Here is a 21,772-nt window from a genome sequence, read left to right as displayed (position 1 = left end):
GCAGATTATATCCAGGAAGTGGAACATCCAAGAATTTCTTTATATGCTACTATACTGCACTGTACTTGTATAAAAATGTACTACTTATAATAAACAAGATTTTAAGATAACATATCCTCCTTCATTCATTAAAATGATTTCGTGTGAACAGAGTAACCTCTCCTTCCAACCCTCCCCTCCCCTCTGTTACCCTCATACACACACATACAGATACACAGACACACACAGAAATGCATACACACAGAGACACACATGAGCACACACAGAGAGACACAGCTGATGAACTATATACTACCTATATCTGGTATATTTACACTGAATATATTTTAGCCTGTTAACTCCTAAAAAGTACAAGTTTTGGTTTCATTCCAAATACATAAAGTTAATATAAATCAAACTGAAGAACTTAAATCAAAAGGAATACCAAGTTAAATGTCTTTCAATACAGACATGATGATTACTAGTTAAAACAAACATTTCAAAATTATACAAATCTATATGTTATCCCAAGGGAAATGAATGGCCCAAAACAAAAGGGGGAAGAGGCAATCTGTGACTCTCATAAGTCTTAGAGTCAAATTTTCTAGAAAAATGCAACCTCAATTTATTTTGCTTTGATATCAATTTATACAAGTATACAGAAAAACAAACAGCCCATGTTTTACTCCTCAAGTAGACACTGGGGAGGATAATAACCAAAATAATTTGGTAATTTTGACCATTCTCTTCCTTTGTGCTTAACTAATCTACTTAAAGATTTAATTTTTTTAAAGATTTTATTTATTTATTTTTAGAGAGGGAAGGGAAGGAGAAAGAGAGAGAAACATCAATGTGCGGTTGCTGGGGGCCGTGGCCTGCAACCCAGGCATGTGCCCTGACTGGGAATCGAACCTGCGACACTTTGGTTTGCAGCCCACGCTCAATCCACTGAGCTACGCCAGCCAGGGCTAGATTTAATTTTTTTAATCCCCACCCAAAGATATGTTTACTAATTTGAGAGAGAGAGAGTGAGTGGGGGGGAGGGAGGGGGAGAGACACTGATCAGCTGCCTCCAGTAGTGCCCCAACAGGGAGCTAAACCCACAGGTAAGTGCCCAGATCAGGATGGAATCCACAACCTTCTGGTGTCCAGGACAATGCTCCAAACAACTGAGCCACCCAGTCAGGGCAAAGATTTAATTTTTGATGTAAAACTTAACAGTATTATTCTTGCAAAGGGATTCCATATAATCCTATAAACTATTCCACATTCCTAATTCACAATTTTTTCCTAGTACTGAAACTACTCTCTAAATCCCTGCACAGGTGTATAAATTAACATTCTTGCTCTCATATTACCTTGAAAAAAAAATACAAATAATCTGGGATGAACCAATCCCATGTTTACTTTCTCTTTCTCTCAAAAATCCCAGTAAACTGACAAACATTTTTTAAAGCAATGCTTTGAGCCCTGGCTGGTGTGGCTCAGTACATTGAGCACCAGCCTGCGAACCAAAGGGTCACTGCTTCGATTCCCAGTCAGGGTACATGCCTGGGTTGTGGGCCAGGTCACCCACTGGGAGTATGGGAGAGGCAACCACACATGATGTTTCTCTCCCTCCCTTTCTCCCTCCCTTGACTTTTCTCTAAAAATAAATAAAATCTTTAACAGAAAGAAATGCTTTGATACTTCACTGATTACAGACATTTTGCCTGACACTGGTGAATTCCTGTTTTTTAATTTTCAAAAACTACTCACCATCAAGTTCCCACATGCGTATCAATCAGCTTCTATAACAAACATGCCAAATAACTCTAGCAGTTAGGCTCTATTTTATGAACTCAAAAATTTCTACAAAATACTTTCTGGGTTGCAAAGTGTTATTCAAAGAGTGAGGGCAGAGGAAGGATTAGAAATTACTGAGATAAAGGCATGCCCACAAAGGGCTTATGGTCTAGTGGGGACTAAATGAACATGTACATAAATAACTATGATGTTATAGTACAGGTATAAATAAAGCATTAAGAATTTTCAGAATGAAAAATATACAACTTTGGAGAAGGAGTAAGAGGGAGACTTCCTGGGTGAAGTGATATGTAATCAACCCCTAAAAAAAATAGACAGGATTAAGATATGGTAGAGTTTGGAAGAGTCAAGTAGGGAAATAGCATTCCAGAAAAAGACATAATATGGGAAATAACAATACTTCTTAGTGCAACATAAAATAGGCATATTATTTAACAGCCCAAGGAAGTAAAGAAGTGTACCATACTTCAGTATTTATGTGAGGATATCAGTTTTTCTTTAAAATAAATTCTATGGCCTGAGTACCTACAGAAAATCAATATTCTATATGAGCTTTTCAATATAGCAATATGAATACAGTTCATGCTCATACTATTTAGCTAAGCTTTATATAACAAAGTCCCTCATAATTTAAAAACAATCTGGAGATTTTAGAGTTAGTGAAGCAAGCAATACCTAAGTTATAAAATAATTTTATCTGTTTAGTTCTCAGAGGTAACCACTGGCACAATAAATTTTCTTGTAATACTTTAATTCCATGAAATATCACTAGGTCCAGAGAACCTCAAAGACATTTTTGTCTAATCATAGCAGACTGACATTTAAACAAAGTAAATAATTCCCAGTGATCATACTACAGATGTGGAGCAATACTAATTTTTTTCAAAATATATTTTCATTGAAGAAATTTTAAAGAAATACCTTAAATTCAATACCTAAACTGAATACATTATCTCTCATTCCATCCACCCCTATTTTTGTTTTAAGTAACTGTCAATCATCACAGTGAATAATCCCATAGATCAGCAATTTTCAACCTTTTTCATCTCATGGCCACATAAACTACTAAAATTCTTACCAAAAAATAGTATTTTTTGCTGATCTGACAAAAAAACGGTATACTTTTGATTCGTTTACACCAGATTGCTATTGTTGGCTGTTGTCATTTTTTTATTTGACAAGCTAAGGGGAAAAGAGGTCAGTGCCCTGACTAAACAGTCAGGTATTATGTGTGTTTAAAGTTCTTGCAGCACACCGGTGGAAACTGCTGCCATAGACGACATGGTGTAATGAAAGGAGTACCACAGTGGATGTCAGAAGATTGGATTCTGCTAGTTCCCAAATACAATGGTTTAGGCAGATCACCTCATTTCTGTGACCCTAGGAAAACAAGTTATGACTACAGACAGCCCCCAACCTACATACTTAAAACTTTTTTCGACTTTACAATGTTGTGAAAGTGATAAGCATTTAGTAGAAACCATACTTTAAATTTTGATCTTTTCCTGGGCTAGCAATATGCAATATAATACTCTCTGGAGATGATAGGCAGCAGCAGTGAGCAAGACTCCCAGCCAGGCACCAGATCAAAGAGGGCTGGTCGGGTAACAGAGGATACTCTACAGTATACTGTGTTGCCAATGTTATTTGGATACTGTGTTTTGTTTTCCCATCACAGCATGTCTACAATAGGCCCATCTGTATCTCTTGTTTCTGGCAAGAAAAGGAAAGCAATTACTGGTGAGATGAAACTACATCAACGCAACTGTAAGCTAACGTATGTGTTCTCAGCATGTTTAACTAGGCTAGGCTATGATGGTCCTTCGGTAGGTTAGGTCTACCCAGTGCATTTTCAACTTACGATATTTTCAACTTAGGGTGGGTTTATCAGGATTGCAGCCTCTGTGGATAATCTATATGACTCTACATTCTATAGTTCTATACATAATTAGCATTTTGTTTTAACAATTTAATTTTTTTAGATCACCTTTAAGTAAAAATATTACCAGCACACAAGGAAGAATTAAACTGAGGAATTCCACAGAAATTCTTACAGAGGTTTGTATAGTCTCACCCTCAAATGCAAAGGACTCAGGAGAAAAAAAAACAAACTATGCTGTATCTGAAGACTATCCAAGCAATATAGTATTTTGACCACATTAGCTCCTGGGGTAGAAAAAATGGTAGTAAAACAGTAAAAATATTCAAGGAAAACCACTACCACAAGAATACCAAAATAAAAAACAGATGCTCTACACAGTTACTGGTACATACCAGAAGCTTTTCATAGCTTTCCAATACAAAAAGAAACAAACAAAATGTTTTCTTAACCACATATCTAAATGTACTTTTTTTTGCATCCTCAAGCTTGAAAAGTACAAAACACCAGGCAATCTACAGTTATTTGTACACACATTAATCTGTTCAACTTTATACAACACCTTTATAGCATTTAGTAACATGCACTCAACATAAAAGGCACTTAACATTGGTTGCACAAGGCAATGAACTATACATGAATCTCTAATCAACAAATAATAAATTGTGATCAACATTTACTATCCTTTGTGCCATATTCTAGTAAAATCCAAATCTGAAAGTAAAAGAACAGCTGGAAGTAACTAAATATGGAGACTTCTAGCATTTCCAGGCATCAGTAAGATTTGAAACTGCAATTAAGACATTACAAAATATAATTAAAACTGAATAACAAAACACAAACACACACACAAAACAAGTAACAAACAGCTTGAAATTTACCTATATCAGAGGTTTTTTAACCAGTGTGCTGCAAGGATTTTTAAAACACACACTACCTGCCCTGACTGGTGTGGCTCAGTGGGTTCCCACCAGGGCACATACCTGGGTTACGGGCCAGATCCCTAGTTGGGGACATGTGAGAGGCAAGCGATCTATGTTTCTTTCGCACATCAATATTTCTCTCCCTCTCTTTCTCCCTCCCCCCTCTAAAGATAAATACATAAAATTTTTCAAAAAAATGTGTAAAAAACAGGGACACTGATCTCTTTCCCTTTAGATTGTCAAATAAAAAATAACAATAGCTAACAATAGCTGGCCGTTGTGACTGAATCAAAACTATATATAATTTTTGTCAGATTGGAGAAAAATATATTCTTTGGTGTGCCATCAAATTTTAGTAATTGGTTTATATGTACTATAAGATGAAAAAGATTGAAAATCGCTGACCTATATCAATTCCTGGTCTATTCAAAGGCCTTTGCTTTCAACTGCAGATAAGAACCACAAGAAAATTTCACCCTTTAAAAAGCTTTAAATACCTTAATCTAAATTTGCCTAGTCTTGGAACAAACTTTTAAACAATTATACTTAAAGGGACAATTAAATTTTTTAAAAATAAGGTAATTTCAAGCATTTTGTGCTTTTTAAAAAAAAAATTAAGTGGGAAGGCCAAAGACTTAAATTTTAATATATAATTAAATTCAACAAGACATCCAGTTAAAAATATGTATTCCTCAGAGGCCATGGAGAGTATCACAGCTACACATTGACATATATGTCACAGCAGAGACAAGTGTATTTGGATAAGTTGTAATGTGAAATACATTTTTCTACCTAGAGCACAATGTTTACTTGTTCAATAAAAATTTGCAGTGTCAATATTCTACACAGTGCCTTAAAGATAACAATAGAAAAGGATCTATCCTGCCCTCAAGAGGAGATAAAACATGTCCGTAAAAACCTAAACACAAAGTAGAAAGTGTAAATGTCATGAGATGTGCAAATAAGGCATTTTACAAGTGCAGAGGAAGCTGTTACTACCTCACAGGAGTACAAACATTTTCATCTGTTTAAGTAATTTCATAATTATTAACTTTCTTAGGAACCCTAAGACAGCAGATGTTTTCCTACTATCATAGGTGAGGAAACTGAAGCACAGAAAGATTGATCATATTCCAAAATGCCACAATGTTCATTAAAGAAAGAATCAGGACTCTGTTTTACATTTTCCCTGGGGCAGTAGTTCAACATATGGCAAGCCTTTTGTAAAAAGAAAGATTATATTTTCGTTTTGCAGATAATCACACCGTTATGTATATGTATGTGCATATTTTTTATATATGCATGTTTTAACCTTGATTTCCATTATCAGATATGCTAAAAGCAAGGGAAAGCAACTGTAAATATTAAATGAACAAATAAACTTCCACTGGGTTTTAACAAAATAAGAAAATAAAGACAATATTTCTTTTTCCAAGAACTTGTGGTTACTTCTTCTATAATCATTACCCATTTAAACATAAGTTTCTAAAATTGGTCTGCTCCTGAGCCCAGGCAAATTGGTTCATCCAATAAATATCTTTATGAAAAGGTACATGAAAACATTTTCAAAAAGCCATTAAAAATCAAATGTCACCAACCCTTCAGTTATCCAAGGGACAATCACATGTGACCCCTCAGCAACACCTATTGATCAAGGTATGTTGAAAGAACGAATGAATATTTGTTAGCATTTTAAAATCCCGGGCCTGTTCTTTGCACAATGTTCTGCATCCCATCATTACCTCACCAGCGTGCACACAGGGAATGTAAATTTCAATATTATTAGGATATGTTTAGTGACGCAAATCTGATGCAGGTGAATATACTAATCACAAAGACTGGAATTACCCATACCACACCATCTCCAAGGTTAACCCTACTGAAGCAGCACTGTGGCACACAACATCAGTACAGAAAACTGACACTGATGTTTCAGAAACATGACTTTTTTCCCATCCACACTGTTAATACACGACTGCTCCTAATCCAGTTAATTCGAAGAATTCAAATTCAGTTTCCTCTCCATTAAGACTGAATTCTCTATTAGTTTCTCAAATCCCTCTTCCCCACCAAAAAGAGAATGCACAGACTCCGCATATTAAAACACCAACAACAAAAGACAGAAGGTACAGTTCCGATCTTTGCAATCTCCACCCTTTCGCCATTACACTCCTGAGAGATTTGGTTAGAAAGTCGAACTAGTTCAATCTTCAGTCACTTGTCCATCGCTGTCACCCTCCCTAATCCTTTCGACACTCTCCAGACGGCCACCAGCTCCGCCTCAGAGCCCCGGGGCAGCCTGTGCTGGCCCCGCCCGGGGTCCCCCGGCCCACTCGGTCTCCCTCGGGGGACCCTCCGCACCGCGCACGCCCCCTCCACCCAGCACACCTCTCCGCCGGCCCCGGCCCGGCCGCAGCCCATTCTTCCGCCAAACTCCCTAAGCCTCCACTTGCCCCCGGAGCTCCCCGCCTAGCATGGCTCGGCCTGGGCGGCCGGAGAAGAAGAGACCAGACGGCTGGGGTGCGTCCAACTTGCCAGGCCCGTGACGCCCCACCGCCACGCAGTGAACCGGTCCCTGCGGCCGGTGCCCTGAGAGCACTCGGAAGCTCGCGACCGAGCGGGGGCCCGGAGGCCGGGGCCTACTCACCCGGAGCTGTAGGAGTGTGGTAACCGGCGCGCCCCTGGTTCTGAGGAGCTGGACGCAACCCCGACACGGGTCCCTACCTCGGGACCTCCTTTAACGCGGTGAGCTGAGCGATCACTCCAGTCACCGCCGCCGCCACAGCGGCTGCTGCTGCTGCTTCGCCACCTTGGCCGCCATCTTGACTCAACCCCGCTCCCTCCCCACGCCAGCCCCAGCGGCCGACTAGGGCTGCTCTGGCGCCGGCCCCTCCTCCTTCCGGAAGGTTGGAGAACCAACTCCCTCCGCTGGCGTCGCGCGTCTCCTACCTCGACCGAGCTTCCTGGGTTGCCCAGGGCCTGGTTCCTTATCTCGCATCGGCCTGGCAGCGGCGGCGGCCCTCTCAACCGGAGACACGCCTGAGTAGCACCTTGCCCGACCCGGACCAGCGCACTGCCATCAAGCACCGGCTGGGGCGTCCACCCGAGCCGGCCGACTTCCCGCGCTAGGGGCCTTTACCGGAGCGTGGGAAACAGGGGCGCAAGCCAGCCTCTAGCTCTTCGACCCCAGCGCGGCGCTGCGGGACGGCGGCGGCCTCCTCCGGCCGCGGGCTTCGGGCAGGGAAGCGGGCTCTCACGTGCTGGGAGCCGAAGGGGTGCACGTCGACCTACTCAAGATATTTCCCAGAGCTCCGGCTGTAATTCGCACTATAACGTCACTGAAAGGCGGCCGATGCCGATTTGTCTATGATGTCAGTCCTTAATCTAAAAGTCACTCCTCGGAGGAGCCTGTGGCCCTTGAGACAACCAAGTGCGCCTTCAAGTCTCACTTCCAGTGAAATGACTGGACTGTGTAAGGACAAGGCTAGAAAACTTGACAGGAAGGGGTTCGGTTCAGCTTTCAACCCGAGCAGGCACAGACCTCTTAAATGCTACATAAAGTAGAGAGAAATCGATAAAGAATTGTTGGGAGGCGTCAGTGTAGAACCACACAGGAACCCGATATTTAAGGCCTCAAGCCGTAAGAGCTGGCTAGCTGGGCGAAACCTTAACTCGGAACGCAATTTCTGCACAGTGCAGTTTTCCCGCCGGAGTCCGGGTGGACAGCACCTTTCCGTATTGCGCAGGCGCAGTGCCACTTACCTGGCATGGAAGCTATAGGCGTTCTGTGCTTGGCTGTGGTGGCCTTGGCACGGGTCGTGTTCTGGGTTTGGGACTCCTCCGAACGAATGAAGAGTCAGGTGCAGGCTGGCCTGTTGGGAAACGGAAGTCGGACCCTCCTGGTGATCGCGCACCCCGACGATGAAGCAATGTTCTTTGCTCCCACTTTGCTAGGCTTGGCCCGCCTGAGGCACCGCGTGTTCCTGCTCTGCTTCTCCGCAGGTAGGATACTGCAGGCAGGGAGCTGGGACCCGAGGCTGTGAAGGATATTTAAGTGCCAACTTATCTCAGTCTACTTTTCCTCAGAGATTCTCTGTTGTAGAAAGCTAAGTGAATAATACTCCGAAGGTCCCTTCTCTGGGCGCCACAGAGAATCGGTGGCTCCAACCTAGGGTCTGTAGCGGCCAGCTTCCCAGGTTGGTTGGAGGACGTCCTCAGCTTTCTCACAATACTCTCTGCTAGCAGGATTAAGCACAAGAAAACAGCTCACGTTTGCTTCCATTCAATACCTACATTTTCGTTGGGAAATGGGACTGTACTCATTATTCTGTGCAACCTTTTTATTTGCAGGACCAAGAATAATGATCTTAACATAGCATGCCTGCTCAAGCCTGAAAGTTTTACTTCTAGCGATAGCAAAGGATTTCCCTGCTGCTTTTTAAATTCATTTTGTCCTAAAAAGATGCATATGTCAAGTTAAAGAAATAGATTTAGATCATCAGGCTAAAAAATAATTTTATAGTTCAGTACCACCCAACTTTCATGTTAGGGTGGTCAGTGATGCGGGATGTGAAAGAATTCACAAAGAGATGAAAATGCAGAGGACAAAGCTTTATTTTCACTTTTCCAAAAAAAGGAAAGGGTTGGGTGCAGAGAAATGCACCAGCCCTGAAGTGTAGGAGCTTTGAGCTTTTATTGGATCAGAAAAAGGGGAGGGGGCTGTAACAGGTTAGTCGTGGCGATTAGTTGTAAATAGGAGGTTTCGGACTGATATTGCAGACTTCAGTTTGTTTTGCTGTTATCTTTGGGTTCAGGGTCTGGGCGCTAAGGTCTGGTAAGCCCTGTTTGTATATATTTTAAAGCACCTGCACAGGGGATGCTTTCCATCAACCTCTCCAGTTCTGAAAACAGAGGCTCAGAGAAACAGTAGTTAATTATGCCTGACAGCCTCAAAGGGAGAGAGGAAGAGCCAGCTCTGGTAAAGAGGGCCTGAAAGGGGCTTTTGTCCTTGCATTTCAGTGAAGGGGACTTTAAAAAAAGTCCTCCTTTACCATACAAAAAAGATGGAATGAGAAAACAAAATTGGCCATGGTACTGGATTATACTGATAATTGCACAAGTGTATAAATAAAGTAATTGAACTCTACATATAAAATGGGTGGACTTTTATGGTATGGAAAAATTTACCTCAATAAAGCTGTTTTTAATAAATGTACATGACCTCTTTTTCCCACTTGGTGGTATGTCATTCCAGTTTTTCTTCTATACAGATTTGCGTAGAAGTAACATTACACAATTTTTTATTTTTCACTGAACCTTATTTTTTCATTGATTTAGCAAATATTTAAAGATTTATGTGCACTACTCTTAGAATGGCCAAAATCTGGGACACTAACAACAAGAAATGCTGGTGAGGATGTGGAACAATAGCAACTCTCATTTATTAATGATAGGAGTACAAGATGGTTCAGGCACTTCAGAAAGTAGCTAGTTTGGCAGTGTCTTACAAAACCAAACACCAAACCATCCAATGGAAGTAATTGCATTACTTCCAATTGTAATTGTTCAATACAGAACAATTACCCTGTTCTGTATTTCTTTAACCCAAAGGAGTTGAAAGCAGGGGCATGTAAAAACCTGCACACAAGTATGTATAGCAGCTTACTTTTCATTGCCAAAACTTGGAAGCAATTAAGATGTTCTTAAGCAGGTGAACAGATGAATCAATCAGTACATCCAGGCAATGAAATACTAGTGCTAAAGAGAAAAATAAGCTGTCAAGCTATGAAAAGACATGGAGGAACCCTAAATACATATTACTAAATGAAAAGCCAAACTGAAAAGGCTACATACTGTATGATTCCAACTATGTAGAAAATGCAAAACTATGTAAACAGTAAAAGGATCATTGTTTTCCAGGGATTCAGATGGAGGAAGGATGGATAAATAGGTGGAGCACAGAGGACTTTTTATGGTAGTGAAAATATTGTATGATATTTTAATTATGGGTATATGTCATTATACTTTGTCCAAACCCATACAATCAATGTACAACACTAGGAGTAAATCCTAATGTAAACTATAGGCTTTGGGTGATAATGATTGTAGGTTCATCAGTTGTAACAAATGTACAACTCTGATGAGAAATGTTGATAAAGGGAAGGCTATGTATATGTGGGGATGGGGTAAATGGGAAAATCTCTACCTTCTCCTCAATTTTTGCCACAACCCTAAGATTGCTCTTAAAAAAAAATAAAGTTTTAATAAAAAATTTTTTTAGTTTAAAAAATTTACACTAGGCATTATGCCAGGGGTGTCAAACTCATTTTAACTGGGGGCCACATCAACCTTGTGGTTGCCTTCAAAGGGCCAAATGTAATTTTAGGACTGTATAAATGTAATTACTCCTTAGCAGTTAAGTGAGAGCTCTGCTAGGGTGGGCCAGATAAAACAAATTGGAGGGCTGGATTCAGCCTGTGGGCCTTATGTTTGCCACCTCTGTACTATGCCCTAGAAATAAACAGTGAAGAAAACAAGCTAGAGAAGGACTGTGTCCTTGTGAAACTTATAACTTAAATAATTACCGATATTAATAATAACGTGTAGCCTTTTAAATGGTCTGACAGAGATAAATCTTAGTCATCTCTTATTTATGTATATTTAGGGTTCTTTTTTTTTAGTTAAGTGATTACAAGTAAGAGTAAACATCTGTATGTATTGCATAGTATTCATTAAGAATGACTGCTAATTTAGCTGTTTTAAGGCTTTTCATGTAAATTGCAATCCCCAAAACATACCAGTTTACTTTCTCACTGACTGGTAGTAAGAATCTGTCTTAATATAGTACCATTCTTAACATTGACTAATGTTTTTTAATAGTGTTTCTTGATTTAACACTTATTTCCCCTAAGATCTTTGGTGCCAGTAAGATTAAACCATTTTTCATATTTATTGAGAATTTGGGTCTAAGTACTTCTCAGTTTGTGCTATTAAGGATATCAATTGCAAATAAATTCACTTAAAGACCTCACTTTTGTTTGCTTTTAATTTTATGTTTTATACTACAACTTATAGGAGTCAAATTATAAGTTAATTTGTTTCAAGATGTGCAAGAGAAGTCTGGATTTTATTTACAAAGTATTATAGGTACACTGGATTCTTTTATAAATGTCTCCTATTTTTTCAATAGGTTGGGACCCAAATTCAAAATTGTTTCAAATTTAAAAATATAATGTGTTCCCTTGGCATGTATTAAATACTTAGTATCCTTATTGTTGTCTTTCATTACTTCCTCTGAATCCAACTTGCTATTTAGATTGTTTTCTCTTTTAGTTTTTAGAGTTACTTTCAAAATTCCCAATTCATGCAGAAATGTGTGTATTGAACATTACCCACACTACTGACTTATTCTAACATGAAAAATGGGAAGCTAATAACTTGTGATACAATGTAATGAAAACTGTAATGGTGTGATAAAATACTGTATATACCAAGTGAAGAAAAGTGTGGATTCTCATTTCAGGGGTTTGGATTAAGGAAATTTCTCCAAAGAAGTTTTCTTTTGAGGTGGTCTTTAAAAATAGGACCAGGTATATAGTAAATGTGGTGAGTCCTGATAGGCAGTAGGAAAAACTTAAGTCTTAGACTTGTATGAGTAAGTCATTCTAATTACATCTCCAGTTTTAAGGGGTAGGGAGAAGCAGGAAAAAATGGAGTATTTTGTTATTAGCAGCTCATTTAATTTCAGTAATCCTATGTATGATAGGCATTATGATATATGCATAAAACATTATAAATGTAGAATTTGTTATTCCCACTATACAGATAGGAAAATTGAAATCAGGAAGAAGTAAGTAACTTGACCAAAGTGACCATCTAGAATGTAGAGGAGCCAGGACCCTGTACCCTTACCTGTTCCAAACCATTACAGTATAAAAGCCATCAGTCTGCACCCAATCTACCTCTTGCATTGCTTTGTATACTATGTCAGTTGAAATAACTATTTTGATCCCCAGTGCATGATCCAAGAAACCCTAGTTCATCAAGTTGCTATTTTTAAAAAAAAGCTTTGGCCTGACAAGATTGGGGAAATTAGCAGGTGTGCTTTCCCACATTTAGAGGTTCAAACTTCTTACTAGCATTTTAACATCTTTGAGAAGTTTTGTAAAAAAATTCCTATTTAACTTTATTTAGTCTAGCATTTCTCCCAAATTATGTAACCTGTTAATATACACATGGGAGAAAACTACAGTTGATGGTAGAGCATTATTGGATACATTTCATTGAAAATTAACACAACCAGTTCTGTGTTTGAGAAAGCTCATTCTAGTGGCAATTGAAGTATGGTTTAGAGGAAAAGAATGGAGTCAAGAAAACAAATTTAGCTCTTCCTTTCCCCTCCAGATTGTACTGCCGGCTCTCATATATCAAATTTTCATGCATTTCCAGTCTATATACTGTTTCTTTAATCAGTTTGCCATCCCTGTGCCAATATCATGCTGTCTTAATTACTGTAGCTTTTATGGCAATATTATCCAGTATGGCCAGCCCTCTGATTTGTCGTTCTTCAGGATGTATTTGCTGTTTTTGACCTTTTTTCCTCCAAATAGTTTTTAATTAGTTTGGTCACATTCAAGGAAAAACCTTGCTGGCATTTTTATTAGAATTTCACTGACTATTGATTATTATAGGGAAAATTGATTTATTTCTAATATAAAGTCTTTCCAGCTATGACTTTATAGTACGTCCCTTTATTTATATTGGCCTTCTTTACTGTCTGTCTTCTTTTAGTCTGCTAATACTACATATATAATATTGAGATAGTTAGTAATTTTATTCTCTAATTTGTTTCTCATATCTAGGAGTTCTTTTTGCAAATATTATTGTCTCATAACTTTTCATAGTGTAATATCCTCTTTCTTAAATATATTAAAAACTTATATGTGCTATAATAATTCCAATTCTTCAGTCTGTGTGTCTGATTCTGTTTTTGAGTAACTCATTCTGAGTGACTTGTTTCCATGTGTGTTTTGTGATTATTTTCATTGTAATCACATGTGTCTTGAAACCATATTTGTGATGATATTTTGATGATTTATGTTTGCTTCAGCCAGGCAGCAAAGGGCAGTACTAAAATTTTAGATTGAGATTTTTTTTTTTTCAGTCCACAGTAGTAGTGTAAATTCAGGATCCAAACACAAGTGCATTAGTTGTCTAATGCTAAGACAATTTGAGACAAATTGTCTCAAAACTAATGGCTTAAAACTGTAATAAACTTTATCTCTCATGGTTTCAGATAGAGCACAGTTGTCTCTGCCCCAGAATGTCTAGTATTTTGGCTGGAGGATCCAAAGGTTGGGGCCTGGAATCACCTGACTTAGCTAGAAATATTGACCAGAACATCAACACAAGAGTCCACATATAGTAAATCCACACAGCTTGGGCTTCCTTAATCTAATGGCTGTGTTTCTGGGCAAGAATCCTGAGAGGTAGCCACATTACCTTTTATAACCTAGCCTTAGAAATCATGCAGTATCACTTTCACTGAATTGTTTGTACAGGCAGTCACAAGTCACATCCAGCTTCAAGGAGAGAACCAGACTTCCTCAGAGCAACAGGGTTCTCTAAGTATATGTGGGACTAGAAATACTGCTGTAGCTATTTTTGGAAAATATAATGTGCCACACCAAGTGAAGGCAAGTGTATCATTAACAATCCTTATGGGGGGACAGTTTCCTTACTTTCCCTTCCCCTAACACCAACTCTGAGACAAAGATGTGGCCCCCCCATCTGTGTTTAGAATGGGTTTTTTTTCTGGTTCACCCACTGTAGGTATAGCCTTTGGAAGGTCCTGACTTTGTGTGGATGTCTCCTTATTTGTATCCAACCTTTATCTTCTGCTCTAACTTTAGGCCACCAGGCAGAAGCAGATACTCCAACTTCAGCTCCACCCTACTTGTCTGGATTTGTACTTACCTATGTTTAAGACTGGCAAAGATAGCCCTTACTTTCCTGCTAATTCAGACAAACATTCTGATATATGTTTCTCTTGTATTTTACATTACGTGTACTATGCTAAGAGGGTTCTCCAGACATCTAATTCATCATTTTTGCTAAAACAGAACCTACAGATTATTTTTAATAATGATTTTTAGTCATAAATAAAACTTCAAAGTTTTACTGATTGAGAGATATTTAGATCCATCCTCAAAAGTATTAGTCTCATCTGTCTCTTTTGTTCTTGACCAAAACATTTGGAATTTCTTTTTTAAAAAATCAAATATTGACTATTAAGAATGGAATAAATTACTAATACTTAAAAATATGAATTACTTTTCTTTAAGGGAGCTATAAAACTTCACAACATGACTCTGGTTATACATCTGTGGTCCTATTTTATAAATATACATACATATATAAATATAAATACTTAGGCACTTTTCTCTAAGGTTGATAGGATTTTGATGTGATATACCAACTAAACAATGCATAAGGGTTCAATGATTAACTGAAAACAATACCTATTCATAAATCTTGACGCTGATGACAGGTTAACTGCTTATGACTATTATATCTTTCTAAGTATATTAACTTACTAGGTTTTTATAATTAAGCTGAGAATTTATGTTAGGTAATCTCATGCACATCCCCTATTTTGAACCTAATGTAGTGTATTAGGTGTTTATAAAAATGTTTTTTTGTTGTTCAGGTACAGTTTTCTGCCTTTTACCCCCATCCTAGCCCAACACCCCAGCCCTCCCCTCCTCCCTCCTGTTTCCACCCCTCCCCATTGTTATTGTCCAGGTGTCCTTTATACTTGTTCGTGCATACCCTTCCCCTTTTCCCCTGAAATTCCCTCCCCTCTCCTCTCTGGTCACTGTCAGCCTGTTCTCTATTTCAGTGTCTTTGATTATATTTTGCTCATTTGTTTTGTTGATTAGGTTCTTGTTAAAAGTGAGATCATATGGTATTTATTTGTCTTTAACCACCTGGCTTATTTTGCTTACCATAATGCTTTCCAGTTCCATCCATGCTGTCACAAAGGTTAGGAGCTCCTTTCTTTCTGCTGCATAGAATTCCACTGTGTAAATGTACCATAGTTTTTTGATTCATTCATTTACTGATGTGCACCTAGGTTGCTTCCAGCACTTGGCTATTGTAAATTGTGCTCCTATGAACATTGGGGTGCATAGGTTCTTTTGGATTGGTGTTTCAGGGTTCTTAGGATATAATCCTAGCAGTGGAATTGCTGGGTCAAAAGGCAGATCTATTTTTAATTTTCTGAGAAAATTCCATACTGTTTTCCACAGTGGTTGTACCAGTCTGCAGTCCCACCAACAGTGCACTAGGGTTCCCTTTTCTCCACAATCTCTCCAACACTTGTTGTTTGTTGCTTTGTGTTTTTTTAATATAGTTTATTTATTATGCTATTACAGCTGTCCCATTTTTCCCCCTTCACTCCCCTCCACCCTGAACACCCTCTCCAACCCACATCTCCCCCTTTAGTTCATGTCCGTTGTCGTAAGCTCTTTAGCTTCTACATTTCCCATACTATTCTTGCCCTCCCCCTGTCTATTTTCTCCCTACCGTCTATGCAATTTATTCTCCATACCTTTTCCCCTTCTCTCCTCCTCCCTCTCCCCTGTTGCTAACCCTCCATGTGATCTCCATTTCTGTGGTTCTGTTCCTGTTCTACTTGTTTGCTTAGTTTGTTTTTGTTTTTGTTTTAGGTGTGGTTGTTAATAATTCTGAGTTTGCTGTCATTTTACTGTACATGTTTTTTATCCTCTTTTTCTTAGATAAGTGCCTTTAACATTTCATATAATAAGGGCTTGGTGATAGTGAACTCCTTTATCTTGACCTTATCTGGAAAGCACTTTATCTGCCCTTCCATTCTAAATGAAAGCTTTGCTGAATAGAGCAATCTTGGATATAGGTCCTTGCCTTTCATGAGCTGGAATACTTTCCAGGCCCTTCTTGTCTGCAAGGTCTCTTTTGAGAAATCAGCTGACAGTCTGATGGGAACTCCTTTGTAGGTGACTGTCTCCTTATCTCTTGCTGCTTCTAGGATTCTCTCCTTCATTTTAATCTTGGCTAATGTAATTATGATGTGCCTTGGTATGTTCCTCCTTGGGTCCAACTTCTTTGGGACTCTCTGAGCTTCCTGGACTTCCTGGAAATCTATTTCGCTTGCCAGATTGGGCAAGTTCTCATTCATTATTTGTTCAAATAAGTTTTCAATTTGTTGCTCTTCCTCTTCCCCTTCTGGTACCCCTATAATTCGGAAGTTGGAACATTTAAAGATGTCCTGGAGGTTCCTAAGCCTCTCCTCACTTTTTTGAGTTTTTGTTTCTTCCCTCTTTTCTGTTTGGTTGTTTCTTCCTTCTGGTCCACTCCATTGATTTGAATCCCAGTTTCCTTCCCATCATTATTGGTTCCCTGTGCATTTTCCTTTATTTCACTTAGTGTAGCCTTCATTTTTTCATCTAATTTGTGACCAAATTCAACCAATTCTGTGAGCATCCTTATTACCAGTGCCGTGAACTGTGCATCTGATAAGTTGGATATCTCTTCATCGCTTAGTTGTATTATTTCTTGGGCTTTGATCTGTTCTTTCATTTGGGCCATTTTTTTTGTCTTGACGCACCTGTTATGTATGAGGGGCAGAGCCTTAGGTGTTCACCAGGGCAGGGCAACCCAGTTGCTGTGTTGTGACGCTGTATGTGGGGGCAGGGTACCAGAGGGAACAATGGCACTTCCTCCACACTCTTTCACACTTCAGTGCCTTCCACTGCTTCCCCCCAAGTAAACTGGGCCTTTCTGGTGCTGAATCCCAGATAGGTGGGTTGGTGGCCATTCTAGGACCCTGTGGGTCTCTCCAACGAACTCTCCTGTGAGGCTGGGAGTCTCTCCCTGCGCCTCAACCCCGCACAGGTGTTTTCAGTCGGTATTTTGAGGCTTTGTTTCCCAGTGTTTGAACCCTAGGTTACTCGGCCTGTCTCGCTCCCCAGTTTTGCCTGGTTTATCTGCAGGCGAATGTGGGACCACTGGGCCCACCAGCCGCCTTGTGTGCCGTGCCCCTCCACAATCTGCTGCTTCGTTGGGTCCACCCACTACCACCCTGCATGCCCAGGGTCTACCAACTCCTGCTTTGCCAGGAGTCCTCTCCACCGGGCTGCCCGACTCCACCCCTCCTATGGGTCTGGATGAATGTTTTTTTCTTTAACTCCTTGGTTGTCCGACTTCCATATAGTTCAATTTTCTGTCAGTACTGGGGTTTTTTTGTTTCTAAATTTTTATTGTCCTTATTTTGGTTGTGTGAGGAGGTACAGTGTGTCTACCTATGCCTCCATTTTGGCCGGAAGTGTTACTTTATGATGGCCATTCTGACCTGAGTGAAGTGGTATCTCATTTTGGTTTTAATTTGCATCTCTCTGATAGCTAGTGATTCTGAACATCTTTTCGTGTGTCTCTGGATCCTCTGTATGTCCTCCCCGGAGAAGTGTCTGTTCAAGTCCTTTGCCCATTTTTAATTGGGTTGCTTGTCGTCTTAGAGTGGAGTCGTGTGAGTTCTTTATACATTTTGGAGGTTAAACCCTTGTCTGAGGTATCATTGGCAAATAAGTTTTTCCATACAGTTGGTTCTCTTTTTATTTTAATACTGTTTTCTTTAGCTGTGCAGAAGCTTTTTATTTTGATGAGATCCCATTTGTTTATTCTTTCCTTTATGTCCCTTGCTCTAGGGGACATATCAGTGAAAATATTGCTGCGTGAAATATCAGATTTTCCTGCCTATGTTCCCCTGTAGGACTTTAATTCTGTCATTACTTATATTTTATCCACCTTGAATTTATTTCTGTGTATGGTGTAAATTGGTGCTGGAGTTTCATTTTTTTGCATGTAGCTGTCTGTTTATAAAAATGTTTATGTCCTGCTAAGTATTTATTTACTTAATTGAGGAATGTTAATGTTTTTCAGAACTTTTATTTACTTAATGAGTAAAGAGTTTTAAGTGTAAAAATAAAGGACTTGCTTAAACTATGAGAAACCATAAAAGAAATGCTAATAAACATTAGGGAAGAGATCATGTCAGAAACCAAAGAAAAATTCCACACTGACATAGACTGCCTGTGAACAGTGGAAAAAAGAAAGACGCAAGTGTGAAAAATAAAGGAAATGCAGCAGGACTAATCTGATAGAAGTAGAGAATAGGAATCAGCAAAATGTAGTGAGTTTAGAAGAGCTTAGTATTGGAAAAACTTTTTATAACTGCTCACTGCAATGAGTTGAACACTCCTTTCATGCAGTGGATGCTTTTCATTCCATCTGATACAAATATACCTGCCATATTCAGAAAAAGACGGCTTCCAATATGTTTGGCCTTGTTAATGACTATCCATAAGCCACAGATCAGAGAAACTAATGAAAAGTAGTGTTTCTATTAGTAAAAATAAATATTAATGCACTGATTTTGGAAATAATGAAAAAACATGTACTTACAAGTATGGGTATGTTGGTTGATAATAACGTGTGGTAGTGTTTCTTGATCTTGGCTGCATACATACATGTTCAGTATTTTTTTAATGATGTTTTAAAAGATTGTTTGCCAATTTTAAAGACATCATTTCTGTTTTACAGCAATAACTTTTAATTAAAATATTTTTATTGTGGTAAAATATACATGACAAAATTTAACCATTTTAGACATTTTTAAGTAGTCAATTCTGTAGGTGGCATTAAGTACATTCACAATATTGTATAATCATCACCACTATTTCCAGAACTTTTTCATCATCCCAAACAGAATTCTACCTGTTAATCAATAACTCCCATTCGTTCCTCTCCCCAACCCCTGGCAACCACTATTCTATTTTTCTTTTAACCTATGAATTTGACTATTATATATACTTTATAGAAGTGGAATCATACAACAATTGTCCTTTTTGTCCAGCTTATTTTAATTTGCATTTTTTCAATATTTATCCATGGGGGTTTTTTTAAAGATCTTATTTATTTTATTTTTAGAGAGAGAGGAAGGGAAAGAGAAAATGAGGGACAGAAGCATCAATGTGTGGTTCCCTCTCACATGCTGCCTTCTAGGGACCTGGCCTGCAACCCAGGCATGTGCCCTGACTGGGAATCGAACCAGCAGCCCTTTGGTTCTCAGGCCAGTGCTCAATCCACTGAGCCACACCAGCCAGGGCTCAACATTTATCCATGTTGTAGCATATATCAGAACTTTATTTCTTTTTAAGGCTGAATAATACCCCATTTATGTATATACCAGATTTTGCTTATTTATTCATCCATTTATGAACACTTGGATTGTTTCCATCTTTCAACTCTGAATAATGCTGCTGTGAACATGGATATACAAGTATCTGTTTGAATCGCTGTTTACAGTTCTTTTAGGTGTATACCTAGGAGTAGAATTGCTGAGTTATATGGCAATTCTATTGTATGCTTAAATTTTTGAGGAATCACCAACTTTTCCACAACAGCTGTACCATTTTATGTTCCCACCAGCAATGTATGAGGGTTCTAATTTCTCTACATCCTCACCCACACTTGTAATTTTCTATCTGTTTATTTGGGTTTGTTTGTTTGGTTTTATACTCTAGCTATGCTAGTGGCTATGAAACAATTATCTCATTGTGGTTTTGCCTTGCACTTCCCTAGTGACTAATGATGTTGAGCATCTTTCACATGCTTATTGGCCATCTGTCTATCTTTGGAGAAGTGTCTATTCAGGTAATTAGCCCCCATTTTTATGCTAGTTTCATTTTTAAATCATGATTTCTCCAGCTGGGTTCTGGGGATACATTCTAATAGAAGAGGGTTCGCCCTTTTGGTTTCTTCTTCCTTTGGGGAACCCAGGCCTCCGGGTTCCAATAACACTGCCTCCTTCTTTTATCTCTCCAACCACAGGTTGGTAGACACTCGCTGTCCTAATCTTGGGTCACTTCACTGTTCCTGTTTTACCCTCAAATCCTCCATCAGTTATATATCAAATTCTTTTCATTACCTGATGTAAATATTTGATATGGTTCCTGTTTTCCCAGGCAGATCCTAACTGGTACAGAACTTAAACACCCTCCTTTTAGAGTTGAGAAAATGTTGACCATTTTTTCTTCTAAATACATTTTAGAATTAACTTGGTCATGCTCAAGAAAAAACTTTGCTGTCATTTCTGAAATCAGGAACTTTAGAAATTTCTTCAGATTCGTGAAGTTAGTAAAACGCCAGGTACTGGGACCATAATGCCTTGATTCTCAAGCTTCCAAGTAGGGACCTGGATGACTAAAGGAGTGGGAGAGAGGTTTTATTATTATCATATTTTCTATATGTAGCCTTATTTCTTTTGATTTTTATTAGTCACATAAATCTTTTACCTATTTAGAATAAATAAATTTTAAATCTTTAAAATGAAATGTCTACCTTTACACATTTGCTGTATAAATGTGGGTCTTTACAAAGTGTCTTTAATTTGTTTTAAATGTCATTATACTTGCTAGTTGTTAGAAGTATTACCATGATTATCACAAAACAGAAGACTTCATTAAGCATACAGTTACACATAAACTTATACATACACAAAATGTAGTTCTATATAATTAATCCCATTTGTATTCTGTTTTCAAAAATAATGACCTTCAAATATTTTTGGTCATATTTTCCTATTAGTAAAAACTTTTGAGCATATACCCCCATTATATGTACTGCATATTTATTTATAATTATAATAAGTACATGGACCACCGAACTAATGTGTACATTATAAAATATTAACAAAAGTTGACATTTACAAAAAACAAGGTAAACAAATTAAGAGGACAAATTCTAAAGCTTTCCTCCACCCCAGTAGATTAGTCTTGTGCCCTCTGGGGTGTACTATCCCCCTCCAATGGGACAGTGTTTGAGAGGGTTTCAGCTAAGAGATGCTAAGGGATCTCAGACACCTAATCTATGGAAGTGCGTACATGTTCACCAAACTTAGTGAAAATATTTAAAGTGATCTCTGACTTCAACTCCTTAATTTAAACACAAAGCAATAAAACTTGTTCCATAAACACATTAGCTTCAATTCTAAGCAGTTTCTCTGAACTGTAATAAGAATCTGATTTGCACAGCCTCTGAACTTAGGAATCACATCACTAGTATACATTAGACTTTTTATCATCAAAGA

The 21,772-nt window shown here is 38.6% G+C and overlaps 2 protein-coding genes across 11 annotated transcripts in view; one reads left to right on the top strand and one right to left on the bottom strand.

The window, feature by feature from the left end:
* The window catches only part of NCOR1 (nuclear receptor corepressor 1), a 195,159-nt gene extending 187,723 nt beyond the window's left edge, over window positions 1-7,436 (bottom strand). The window contains 1 exon segment of the mRNA XM_036032941.1: window positions 7,235-7,436. The gene's annotated coding sequence lies outside the window, so the exon portion shown is untranslated.
* A 408-nt stretch (window positions 7,437-7,844) lies between these two features.
* PIGL (phosphatidylinositol glycan anchor biosynthesis class L) overlaps window positions 7,845-21,772 on the top strand; it is a 92,272-nt gene continuing 78,344 nt past the window's right edge. For 9 of the 10 annotated variants that reach the window (XM_036032939.1, XM_036032934.1, XM_036032938.1 and 6 more), the window contains exon 1: window positions 7,868-8,589. In XM_036032939.1, the coding sequence (XP_035888832.1) occupies window positions 8,355-8,589 (235 nt within the window). In that variant the 5' untranslated portion in view covers window positions 7,868-8,354. Of the gene's footprint in view, window positions 8,590-21,772 lie in introns of all 10 variants that reach the window. The other variant, XM_036032931.1, reaches the window with a different exon arrangement.

Source organism: Phyllostomus discolor, chromosome 8 (genome assembly GCF_004126475.2).
Source record: "Phyllostomus discolor isolate MPI-MPIP mPhyDis1 chromosome 8, mPhyDis1.pri.v3, whole genome shotgun sequence".
NCBI classification, from domain to species: domain Eukaryota; kingdom Metazoa; phylum Chordata; class Mammalia; order Chiroptera; family Phyllostomidae; genus Phyllostomus; species Phyllostomus discolor.
The sequence above is the reverse complement of the archived record's forward strand: the minus strand, read 5'-3'. Positions and strand labels throughout refer to the sequence as shown.